The 13512-nt window shown below is 36.9% G+C and overlaps 1 protein-coding gene across 14 annotated transcripts in view; it reads left to right on the top strand.

Annotated features, from left to right (window-relative positions):
- The window catches only part of LOC122502295 (titin), a 165925-nt gene that overhangs the window by 140550 nt on the left and 11863 nt on the right, over window positions 1-13512 (top strand). For all 14 annotated transcript variants that reach the window (XM_043612258.1, XM_043612264.1, XM_043612262.1 and 11 more), the window contains 2 exons: window positions 213-238; window positions 439-13438. In XM_043612258.1, the coding sequence (XP_043468193.1) occupies window positions 213-238; window positions 439-13438 (13026 nt within the window). The remainder of the gene's footprint in view (window positions 1-212; window positions 239-438; window positions 13439-13512) is intronic.

Raw genomic sequence — 13512 nt, 5'->3', positions numbered from 1 at the left:
TACACTTTCTACTTATCTGATATCACATAATATATACTATTTATAAATACTACTATCTATTCACTAAACAATTTATAAACCTACAAACGTACATTATATACATTTCTTATATCTTCACTATTAATTTTTAAAAATACTTTTAACTTTTCATGAAAGCAAAAATAAAGAAAATAAAAAATCGTTCCTTCTTTCATAAAATCTTATTTTTCCAGATGTAACTGAGGAGAAACAAGAAACAGTAAGTACTTGCTCCATATGTTTTTTACTGATAAACATTTTCTTTTTTCAAGTCATAAAAAGCAATAATTACTTTCTAAATAATAGTAAAATTATAGATTAAAAAAAGCACAGTTTATTTCAATAAAGAATTTAAATTTTTAGTACCTAGAAATTTGCGATTTAAAATTTGGATTATAATTACAATCTTAAATTTTACAGGAAATCGTTGAAGAAATCGTGACAAAGAAAATAAAGAAGAAAACACCACGTAAAGACAAAGAAGATGTGACTGAAGAAATTGTAGAGGAACTAATAACAGAAACTCCAAAGAAACAAAAAGCAAAACCAATAGTCGAAGAACTTGATACTGTTGAAATCACTGAGATCGATGTCAAGAAGCTACCTGATTTAATCAAGAAAGAAATTATAACTGAAGAAGAGGAAATAATCGAAATAATTCAAACTCCAGAAAAGAAGATCGTGAAAAAGAAGAAGAAGCCAATTAAAAAGGGTGAAGTGACGAAAGTAATTGAAGAGATAACAGAAACACCGATTGAAGATGTAGTCGTGATGGAGGAACAGGAAATTGTTGAAATCATTGAAACACCCACAAGGAAAGTGATTCGAAAGAAAAAGGCACAAATTTCCGAAGACAATATACCCGAAGAATCAATAGAAGAGATCGTTATCGAGAAACCAACCAAGAAGAAAGCAAAACCAAAAATTGAAGAATTAGATACAATCAAAATTACAGAAATTGACGTGAAAAAATTACCAGAACTAATCGAGAAAATTGAAATCACTGAGGAAGAAGAAATAATCGAGGTGACGGAAACTCCAGAAAAGAGAATTGTGAAAAAGAAGAAGAAACCAACAAAGAAAGGCGAGAAGACAAAAATAATTGAAGAAATAACGGAAACACCAATTGAAGATGTCGTCGTCATGGAGGAACAGGAAATCATCGAAATAATTGAAACACCAACGAAAAAAATAGTACGCAAAAAGAAGGCCCAAATTACCGAAGACAATATTCCTGAAGAAACAATAGAAGAGTTTATCATCGACAAACCATCAAAAGAAAAAGCAAAACCTAAAACTGAAGAATTAGATACAATCAAAATCACCGAGGTTGACATTAAAAAATTACCAGATTTAATTGAAAAGGAAATTGTAACAGAGGAAGAAGAAATAATCGAAGTAACTCAAACACCAGAAAAGAAGATTGTTAAGAAAACGAAGAAACCCAAAAAGAAGGGCGAAAAACCACAGGTAACTGAAGAAATAACCGAAACTCCAATTGAAGATGTCATTGTCATGGAAGAGCAGGAAATAATAGAAATAATCGAAACACCAACAAAGAAAATAATACGAAAGAAAACAGCCCAAATATCCGAAGACAAAATTCCGGAGGAAATGATCCATGAAATTATTATCGAAAAGCCAACAAAGAAGAAAGCTAAACCAAAAGTAGAAAAACTTGAAAAAGCCGAAATTACAGAAATCGACGTTAAAAAATTGCCAGATCTGATTAAAAAAGAAATTGTAACGGAGGAAGAAGAAATTATCGAAATTACTCAAACACCAGAGAAAAAGATCGTAAAGAAAAAGAAGAAACCAACAAAGAAAGGCGAAGAAACAAAGGTAATTGAAGAAGTAACCGAAACACCAATTGAAGATGTCATCGTCATGGAGGAACAAGAAATTGTCGAAATCGTTGAAACACCCACAAAGAAAATTATACGCAAAAAGAAAGCCCGTATCACCGAAGATAAAATGCCCGAAGAAACAATTCAGGAAATTGTCATCGAAAAGCCAATAAAGAAGAAAGCGAAACCTAAAGTTGAGGAATTGGATACAGCAAAAATAACTGAAATCGATGTGAAAAAGTTACCAGACTTAATAAAGAAAGAAGTTGTAACAGAAGAAGAGGAAATAATCGAAGTGATTGAAACACCAGAAAAGAAGATTGTTAAGAAAAAGAAGAAACCAACGAAGAAGGGTGAAAAACCAGTGATTACTGAAGAGATCACAGAAACTCCGATCGAGGATGTAATTGTCATGGAGGAGCAAGAAATTGTCGAAATTATCGAAACACCAACAAAGAAAATCATTCGAAAAAAGAAAGCACACATTACTGAAGATAATATTCCAGAGGAAACAATTGAAGAAATAGTAATCGATAAGCCTTCCAAAAAGAAAGCGAAACCAATTGTTGAAGAATTGGAAACTGTACAAATTACGGAAATTGACGTTAAAAAGTTACCGGATCTAATTAAGAAAGAAATTGTAACAGAGGAGGAAGAAATTATCGAAGTGACTCAAACACCAGAGAAGAAGATTGTAAAGAAGAAGAAGAAACCAACAAAGAAGGGCGAAGAAACAAAGGTATTTGAAGAAGTAACCGAAACACCAATTGAAGATGTCGTCGTTATGCAGGAACAGGAAATTGTCGAAATTATCGAAACACCCACAAAGAAAATCATACGAAAGAAGAAGGCACGAATCACCGAGGACAAAGTTCCTGAAGAAACAATCCAGGAGATTGTTATCGAGAAGCCACTAAAGAAGAAAGCAAAGCCCAAACTTGAGGAACTTGATACTGCAGAAATAATAGAAGTAAACATCAAGGAAATTCCAGATTTGTTAACGAAAGAAGATATAATAGAAGATGAGATCATTCAAGTGATCGAAACACCAGAAAAACGGATAGTAAAGAAGAAGAAGAAACCAACTAAAAAGGGAGAGGAAGAAAAGGTTATTGAAGAAATCACTGATACACCAATTGAAGATACGATAAAAATGGTGGAACAAGAAATTGTCGAAATTATCGAAACACCAACAAAGAAAGTTGTTAAGAAGAAAAAGAAAAAGGCTCTGCCATCTGAAGATACTATTCCCGATGAAGTTATCGAAGTAATTGTACTCGACAAACCAACCGAAAAAATAGCTCACGCTTTTGTTGATGAAAATGAAGCAGTCGAAATAACAGAAGTTATCCTTCAGGACGAAACCAAAGAAATTGAAGTAAAGAAACCAAAGAAAGTGAAAGCAAAGAAGGAAGTTATTCCCAAGGACAGTATAACAACAACAGAAATAATTCCCGAGCAAAAAACAGATGATATTCCTGAAGAAATCCCACAAACTGAGGAAGCATTGGAAACAGTTGATCAACCCGAGAAAGTCAAGATAACAGGTATTCTTGTACAGGATTCAAAGAGGCGAAAAGTTAAAAAGAAGGTTACAATTGAAGAACGTCCGACGGAGAAGGAAATTAGTCCCGAAAGACCCGAAGAATCAGCACCCGAAGAAATAACAGTCGAAACTGAAAAGATTACCGAAGAACAAGAAGTCACAGAAAAGAAGATAAAAAAGAAAAAGAAGAAACCAACTCCAAAGAAAGAAGAAATCGAAGAATGGGTAGAACCGGAATATGAAAGACCAGTTCTAGAACCTATACCAGAGAAAGTGCCATTTGTACCCAGTAAGAAACGAAAAGAAAAATTACCAGCTCCTCAGAAAGCAGAGCAATTGGTTCCAATTGAAATAGAAAGAAAGGAGATCAAACCAACCAAACTAGTTTACTCCAAACCCACTGAAGTTGTCCAATTTGCTGAAATTAAGTTAAAGAAGGTTACAATTCCAAAACGACGAGAGTCCAAGAGCACAAAGGTTCCAAAAATAAGACTAAAGAGTCGTATTACATTTATTGATGATTTCCCTTCGAAACTTCAACTACCAACAATCACAATTATAGAAGAAAATCCTATTCAAGTTGGAGAACTATCACGAAATGCAGAAGAAGCTCTAGAAGTTCTGAAGAAAAAATACAAGAAACCGAAATTACCAAAGAAGGAAATTACCGATTTGGAAAAGTTGGATCAAGAATTTGAGGAATTGAAGAAGGTTCCTCTTGAGCAGATTGAGGATAAATCTATTTACGAACGTCAACCTAAAAAACCAAAGGAGGAAGAAAAGCCTAAAGAGAAGATAAAAATAGGCAAGGGTAAAGTTCCAGAGAAGGAGGAAGAGCAACCGGAAGATGTAAAATTGAAAAAGATTCCGGAAAAGGTACCAGAGGAAGAGGTAACTATTCCCAAGAAACCGAAACCTACTGAAACAACCGAAGAGGTCCCGAAAAAGAAGAAATCCGAAAAGAAACCAAAACTAAAACCGGAAGACTTCCAACCGACAGATTTCGAAAGACCGGAACTTGAAGAGTATGTACCACCAGAGGAAGAGAAACCTGAAAAACCAGAAGAAGAGGATGTTACCAAACCATATAAACGTCCAAAGAAGAAGAAACCTGAACCAGAATTAGAACAAGTTCCGATCGAAAAAGGAATTCCTAAACCACAAGAACCGGAAGAACAACCAGATGTTAAATTCCGAATTCCCGTTGGTAAGAAACCGGAAGAAGTACCTGAAGAAATTACCCTCAAGCCTTGGAAGAAAGAGAAACCAGAAGAAGAAAAATCGGCCGAAGAATCTCCAGAATTGAAGTTTATTCCTGAGGATAAAAAACCTGATGAAGAAGTCGAAGAAGAAGTGACTAAGCCCAAAACAAAGAAGAAGGTACCAAAGGAAAAGAAAGTCAAACCAAAGGATGTTGAACTACCAACTGAAAAGGATGCAATTACCGAAGAACTACAAGAAGTTGAAGAAATAACCGAAGACGTAATTTTCACCAAACCAGAAAAGTCCAAAGGCAAAAAGAAGGTAATCCCCAAAGAGACTCTTGAGACAACCGAAGTTGTTCTAGACGAAACTTTAGAACAATTATCAGAAGTAGTACCAACTGAAGAGACAGCAAAACCAACTGAAGAAGAAAAGGAAGAAGAATTGATCATCACCGAAACTCCAACTGCTAAGGTACCTAAGAAGAAAAAGAAGAAAGTTCCAACAGAAACGCCTGAAGATGTTGAAAAACCAACAGAAGTTGCTCCTGAAGAAACACCCGAAGAGAAAGTTCCAGAGATCGTAGACTCAACTAAAGAAGAAGAGGAAGAAGTAACTGAAATCAAAACTGAAAAGGTAAAAAAGAAAAAGAAGAAAGTCCCAACCGAAAAATTGGAAGACCAAGAAAAACCATCCGAAGCAGCTCCTGAAGAAATTCCAGAGGCAGAAATTGAAAAACAACCTACAGAAGAACAAGAAGTAACTGAAATTGTTCCTGAAGAGCAACCATCAGAAGAAGTGACAGAAAAGAAGTTGAAAAAGAAAAAGAAGAAACCTGCAAAGAAGGATGACATTTACGATTGGGTTGAACCAGAGTACGAAAGACCTGTCTTGGAACCAATGCCAGAAAAAATTGAATTCACACCAAGTAAGAAAAAGAAACTTCCAAAGCCGGTTCCTGAAAGTGCGCAACAGTTAACTCCCATCACAATAGAACGTAAAGAAATTAAACCCACAAAATTAATTTACTCTCAACCATCAGAAGTTGTTCAATTTGCTGAAATAAAACTAAAGAAAGCTCCCGCTCCAAAACGACGTGAGTCCAAGAGCGCAAAGGTTCCTAAAATAAGACTAAAGAGTCGCATTACATTCATCGATGATTTCCCTTCAAAACTTCAACTACCACAAATAACCATTTTGGAGGAAAATCCAATTCAGGTAGGAGAACTATCAAGAAATGCAGAAGAAGCTCTAGAAGTTCTGAAGAAAAAATACAAGAAGCCGAAATTACCAAAGAAGGAAATTACCGAATTGGAAAAGTTGGATCAAGAATTTGAGGAATTGAAGAAGGTCCCTCTTGAGCAACTTGAGGACAAATCTATTTACGAACGCCAACCTAAGAAACCCAAAGAGGAAGAAAAACCCAAGGAAAAAATAAAAATAGGTAAAGGTAAAGTTCCGGAGAAGGAGGAAGAGCAACCGGAAGATGTAAAATTGAAAAAGATTCCAGAAAAGGTACCAGAGGAAGAGGTAACTATTCCCAAGAAACCGAAACCTACCGAAACAACCGAAGAGGTCCCGAAAAAGAAGAAATCCGAAAAGAAACCAAAACTAAAACCGGAGGACTTCCAACCAACAGATTTCGAAAGACCGGAACTTGAAGAGTATGTACCACCAGAGGAAGAAAAACCTGACAAACCAGAAGAAGAGGATGTTACCAAACCATATAAACGTCCAAAGAAGAAGAAACCTGAACCAGAATTGGAACAAGTTCCGATCGAAAAAGGAATTCCTAAACCACAAGAACTGGAAGAACAACCAGATGTTAAATTCCGAATTCCCGTTGGTAAGAAACCGGAAGAAGTACCTGAAGATATTACTCTTAAGCCTTGGAAGAAAGAGAAACCAGAAGAAGAAAAGGTTTCCGAAGTAGAGGCGGATCTTAAATTCAAACCTGAAGACAAACAACCAGATGAGGAAGTGGAAGAAGAAGTCACTAAAACCAAAATAAAGAAGAAGGTACCAAAGGAAAAGAAAGTCAAACCAAAGGATGTTGAACTACCAGCTGAAAAGGACGCAATTACCGAAGAACTACAAGAAGTTGAAGAAATCACAGAAGACGTAATTCTTACGAAACCCGAAAAGTCCAAAGGCAAAAAGAAGGTAATTCCGAAGGAAAATCTGGAAACAACAGAAGTTGTTCCAGGAGAAACTTTAGACCAACTACCATCGGAAGAAATACCGTCCGAGGAGCAAGCAAAACCAATTGTCGAAGAAGAGGAAGATAAGGTGATTATGACCGAAACACCAACAGAGAAAGCACCAAAGAAAAAGAAGAAGAAAGTTACAACAGAAACTCCCGAAGAGGTGAAAACTGATGTTCAAAAGGAAGATGAAGTTACTCCTGCAGAAATTCCTGAAGTTCCTGAAGAAAAGCCAGAAGAGAAAGTTCCTGAAGAAGTTCTTGAACAGGAAATCGAAACCGTTCCTGAGGAACAACCAACGGAGGAAGTTCCAGAAAAGAAGTTGAAGAAGAAAAAGAAGAAACCTGCAAAGAAGGATGACATTTACGATTGGGTTGAACCAGAGTACGAAAGACCCGTCTTGGAACCAATGCCAGAGAAAATTGAATTTACACCAAGTAAGAAAAAGAAGCTTCCAAAGCCTGTTCCCGAAACTGCGCAAGAGATGACTCCTATGAAAATTGAACGAAAAGAAATCAAACCAACCAAATTGATCTACTCTCAACCAACAGAAGTTATACAATTTGCAGAAATAAAACTAAAGAAGGCACCCGCACCAAAACGAAGAGAATCAAAAAGCTCAAAAATACCCAAATTTCTCCTAAAGAGTCGCATTACATTCATTGATGATTTCCCCTCCAAACTTCAACTACCAAAAATCACAATTCTCGAAGAAAATCCTATTCAAGCTGGAGAACTATCAAGAAATGCAGAAGAAGCTCTAGAAGTTCTGAAGAAGAAATTCAAGAAGCCGAAATTACCAAAGAAGCAAATTACCGAGTTAGAAAAATTAGATCAAGAATTCGAGGAATTGAAAAAGGTTCCTCTTGAACAGATTGAGGACAAATCGATTTACGAACGTCAACCTAAGAAACCCAAGGAGGAAGAGAAGCCCAAGGAAAAAATAAAAATAGGCAAAGGTAAAGTTCCGGAGAAGGAGGAAGAGCAACCGGAAGATGTGAAATTGAAAAAGGTTCCAGAGAAGGTGCCCGAAGAAGAGGAAACTGTTCCCAAAAAACCGAAAACTACAGTTCCTGAGGAAGATGTTCCAAAGAAGAAGAAATCGGAGAAGAAGCCAAAACTAAAACCGGAGGACTTCCAGCCAACCGATTTTGAGAGGCCAGAACTCGAAAAATACGTTCCTCCTGAAGAAGAAACACCCGAGAAGCCAGAAGAAGAAAAAGTTCCCCAACCTTACGAAAAACCAAAGAAAAAGAAACCTGAACCAGAATTGGAGCAAGTTCCTATCGAAAAGGGTATACCTAAACCTCAAGAACCGGAAGAACAACCGGATGTGAAATTCCGAATTCCTATTGGTAAGAAACCGGAAGAAGTTCCTGACGAAATTACGTTGAAGCCATGGAAGAAAGATAAGCCAGAAGAAGAAAAGGTGCCCGAAGTAGAAGCGGATCTTAAATTCAAACCTGAAGACAAACAACCTGAGGAAGAAGTCGAAGAAGAGGTAACTAAGCCCAAAACAAAGAAGAAGGTACCAAAAGAAAAGAAAGTCAAACCAAAGGAAGATATTGAAAAAGAGGCGCCAGAAACTGAAGAGTCACCTGTAGTAATTCCAAAGGTTGATGAAGTTCCCAAGGTTGACGAAGTTCCAAAAGTTGAAGAAATTCCAAAGATTGTTCCAGAAGTTACAGAAGCTCCAGAGGAAGAAGTTCCCAAAATTGAAGAAAGTCCAAAACCGGCTGATTTGGAAGAAATAAAGACAACTGAGGAAATAACCGAAACAAAGATAGTGAAGAAAAAGAAAAAGAAGCCAGCACCAAAGAAAGATGACATCGACGAGTGGGTTGAACCAGAATATGAAAGACCCGTCCTAGAAGCTATGCCAGAGAAAGTTCCATTTGTACCCAGTAAAAAGAAGAAGGAAGACAAACCAGTTCCACTAGTTGCCGAAAAGTTACAACCACTTAAAATCGAACGAAAGGAAGTAAAACCTACCAAATTGGTTTACTCTCAACCAACAGAAGTTGTTCAATTTGCTGAAATAAAACTAAAGAAGGCACCCGCACCAAAACGAAGAGAATCAAAAAGCTCAAAAGTACCCAAATTTCTCCTCAAGAGTCGCATTACAATCATTGATGATTTCCCCTCCAAACTTCAACTACCAAAAATCACAATTCTCGAAGAAAATCCTATTCAAGCTGGAGAACTATCAAGAAACACAGAGGAAGCCCTGAAGGTTTTGAAGAAGAAGTACAAAAAACCGAAATTACCCGAGAAAGAAATTACCGAACTGGAAAAATTAGATCAAGAATTCGAAGAATTGAAGAAGGTACCCTTGGAGAAAATTGAAGATAAATCGATTTACGAACGTCAACCTAAGAAACCCAAGGAGGAAGAGAAGCCCAAGGAAAAAATAAAAATAGGCAAAGGTAAAGTTCCGGAGAAGGAGGAAGAGCAACCGCAAGATGTGAAATTAAAGAAGATCCCGGATAAGGTACCTGAGGAAGAAGAAGTTACTCTAAAGAAACCAAAACCTGAAGTTCCTGAGGAAGATGTCCCTAAGAAGAAAAAATCAGAAAAAGTACCTAAACTCGAACCGGAGGATTTCAAACCAACAGATTTTGAGAGACCCGAACTTGAACAGTACGTACCACCAGAAGAGGAGAAACCAGAAAAACCGGAAGAAGAAAAAGTCCCCAAACCGTACAAGCGGCCTAAGAAAGAAAAACCAGAGCAAGAAATCGAGAAAGTTCCAATTGAAAAAGGAAAACCAAAACCTGAGGAGCCTGAAGAACAACCAGATGTTAAATTCCGAATTCCCACCTCTGAGAAACCGGAAGAACAACCTGAGACTGTTACTCTTAAGGGATGGAAGAAGGATAAACCAGAAGAAGAAGGTACAGATTATTTCCCTAAAGAATCCGAAGTTGTTGAGAAAGAAATTGAGGAAACAGAGGAAGTGACAGTTACCCGCAAACTCAAGAAGAAGAAACCGAAGGAAAAGCCTGAAGAAGTTACAGAAGTAACAGTAGTGAAGAAACATCCAACCGAAGAGGAAGTAACGGAGGAAATAATCGAAGAGGAGGTGACAGTAAAGAGAAAGCCAAAGAAAACTAAACCCACAGAAGAAACCGAAGAGGTTCTTATAAAGCCTCTTCCAGAAGAAGAAAAAGAAAAACCGGAAGAAGTTTCCGAGGATGTTAAATTAGAACTAAAACCTAAACCAAAACCAGTAATAGAAGAAGCTCCGGACGAAATTACAATCAAACAACCAGTTGTTGAAGAAGAGGAAGTAATCGAAGAAGAAATTATCGAAGAAGTTAAAATAAAGAAGAAGCCAAAGAAAAAGAAGCCTGAGGAAGTAACTGAAGATGTCACCGAAGAAATAGTCATCAAGAAACCTTTACCTGAAAAAGAAGAAAAACCAGAAGAGGTCACTGAAGATGTTAAATTAGAACTTAAACCAAAACCAAAACCTGTAATAGAAGAAGCTCCGGACGAAATAACAATCAAACAACCAATTGTTGAAGAAAAGGAAGTAATCGAGGAAGAAATTATCGAAGAAGTTAAAATAAAGAAGAAGCCAAAGAAAAAGAAGCCTGAGGAAGTGAAAGAAGATGTCACTGAAGAAATAGTTATCAAGAAACCCTCCCCGGAGAAAGTACCAGAAAAGACAGAAGAAGTTACGGAAGATGTCAAATTGGAACTAAAACCAAAACCGAAACCAGTAACTGAAGAAGCTCCGGATGAAATTACAATCAAGAAGCCAATTGTGGAAGATAAGGAAATAATCGAAGAAGAAGTTATCGAAGAAGTGAAAATAAAGAAGAAACCTAAGAAAAAGAAGCCTGAGGAAGTAACCGAAGATGTTACTGAAGAAATAGTCATCAAGAAACCTTCACCTGAAAAAGAAGAAAAACCAGAAGAGGTCACTGAAGATGTTAAATTAGAACTGAAACCAAAACCAAAACCAGTAATAGATGAAGCTCCGGACGAATTAACAATCAAAAAGCCAATTGTGGAAGAAAAGGAAGTAATCAAAGAAGAAGTTATCGAAGAAGTGAAAATAAAGAAGAAACCCAAGAAGAAACCTGAAGAAGTAACAGAAGATGTCACTGAAGAAATAGTTATCAAGAAACCCTCGCCGGAGAAAGTACCAGAAAAGCCAGAAGAAGTTACGGAAGATGTCAAATTGGAACTAAAACCAAAGCCGAAACCGGTCATTGATGAAGGAGCTGAAGAGTTGACAATCAAGAAACCTGTCGTCGAAGAGACAGAAGTAATTGAGGAGGAAATTGTCGAGGAAGTTAAAATAAAGAAAAAACCAAAGAAAAAGAAGCCAGAAGAAGTAACCGAAGATGTCACTGAGGAAATAACAATCAAGAAACCCTTACCAGAAAAAGTTGAAGAAAAACCAGAAGAGGTGACAGAAGACGTTAAACTAGAATTGAAACCAAAACCGAAACCAACGGTCGATGAAGGAGCTGAAGAGTTGACAATCAAGAAACCTGTCGTCGAAGAGACAGAAGTAATTGAGGAGGAAATTGTTGAGGAAGTGAAAATAAAGAAAAAACCAAAGAAGAAGCCGGAGGATGTGACCGAAGATGTTACAGAGGAAATAACTATCAAGAAACCCGCACCAGAAAAAGTTGAAGAAAAACCAGAGGAGGTCACAGAGGATGTTAAACTTGAATTAAGGCCAAAACCAAAACCAACTGTCGATGAAGGAGCTGAAGAGTTGACAATAAAGAAACCAATAATTGAAGAGAAAGAAGTAGTTGAAGAAACAGTGGTGGAAGAAGTTACATTAAAGAAGAAACCAAAGAAACCTAAACCAGAAGAGAAGACTGAAGAAGTCACTGAAGAAATTACTTTCAAGAAGCCAAAACCAGAAGAAGAAGAAGAGAAACCGGAAGAAGTCTCTGAAGAAGTGAAACTCAAGAAAAAGCCTAAACCAAAACCAACTGTTGATGAAGCTGCTGAAGAATTAACAATTAAAAAACCGGTTATTGAAGAAAAACCAGAAGAAGAAGTGGTAGAGGAAGTAACATTAAAGAAAAAGCCAAAGAAACCTAAAGTAGAAGAGAAAACGGAAGAAGTTTCTGAAGAAATCACTTTCAAGAAGCCCAAACCAGAAGAAAAAGAAGAAGAACGACCGGAAGAAGTTTCTGAAGAAGTGAAACTAAAAAAGAAACCAAAACCGAAACCAACAGTTGATGAAGCTGCAGAAGAATTAACAATAAAGAAACCAGTAATAGAAGAAAAAGAAGAAAAACCAGAAGAAGAAGTGGTACAAGAAGTTACATTAAAGAAAAAGCCAAAGAAACCCAAAGAAGAAGAGAAGACAGAAGAAGTTACTGAAGAAATAACCTTCAAAAAGCCTAAACCAGAAGAAGAAAAAGTAGAAAAACCGGAAGAAGTTTCCGCAGAAGTGGAACTGAAAAAGAAACCAAAGCCGAAACCAACTGTTGATGAAGCTGCTGAAGAACTAACAATCAAGAAACCGGTTATTGAAGAAAAACCAGAAGAGGAAGTGGTACAAGAGGTTACATTGAAGAAGAAACCCAAGAAACCTAAACCAGAAGAAAAGACTGAGGATGTAACAGAGGAAGTTACCTTCAAAAAGCCTAAGCCAGAAGAAGAAAAAGAACAAAAACCGGAAGAAGTTTCCGAAGAAGTTAAACTAAAGAAGAAACCAAAGCCAAAACCAACAGTTGATGAAGCAGCCGAAGAACTAACAATAAAGAAACCAGTAATTGAAGAAAAAACAGAAGAGGAAGTGGTACAAGAAGTTACATTAAAGAAAAAACCCAAGAAACCTAAACCAGAAGAAAAGACTGAGGATGTAACAGAGGAAGTTACCTTCAAAAAGCCTAAACCAAAAGAAAAAGAAGAAAAACCAGAAGAAGTTTCTGCAGAAGTGGAACTCAAGAAGAAACCAAAACCTAAACCCACTGTTGATGAAGCTGCCGAAGAATTGACAATCAAGAAAATTGTCGACGTCACTGAAGAACAAGAAACTGTCGGCGAATTTACCTTCAAACGCAAATCCCCACCAAAAACAGCTCCCAAACCAATTGAAGAAATATACGAAGACGTCACAATTCGTAAACTCAGACCAAAGAAAAAGCCACGTACCGACATTAAAGAAGTCACCGAAACAGAAACTGTCACCTTCAGACCGCGAACAACAAAAAGAAAAGAAGATGTCGAGCAAGAATTCAAGATCTCATTGAACACCTACGAGGAGGAAGATATTTCCATGTCCGGTAAAGTGCGACTCAAACCAAAGAGACGTCCTCAAACATACTCCGAGGAAGCTGGCGAGGAAACAATTCGTATAATTCAAGAATTTGACGACGACACTGGTCCAATAATCGAAGAAATCATCGACGAATCCGATAAAGAGGAATACAGTATTGATGAATTGGAAACAGACGAGATGAATCTACCATTAAGACGTAAGAAGAAACAACAACCGAAACCCTATTCAATTGAAGAAATAGAAGAAGACGATGTGAAAATGACATTAAAACGTGAGAGGAAATATTCAATAGAAGAGGCTGATGAATCATTAGCTTTGAAATTAAAATCAAAACGACGTCCTTCAACATTCGATGAAGGTTCGATATTTCTATTGATTTACTACTGCTATTAATTATCAGCTTTCTAACACTGCTTTCAGATTGTCTATCAG

Source organism: Leptopilina heterotoma, unplaced genomic scaffold (assembly GCF_015476425.1).
Source record: "Leptopilina heterotoma isolate Lh14 unplaced genomic scaffold, ASM1547642v1 Lhet_226, whole genome shotgun sequence".
In the NCBI taxonomy this organism is placed as follows: Eukaryota; Metazoa; Arthropoda; class Insecta; order Hymenoptera; family Figitidae; genus Leptopilina; species Leptopilina heterotoma.
This window is presented reverse-complemented; position numbering and strand designations above follow the sequence as displayed.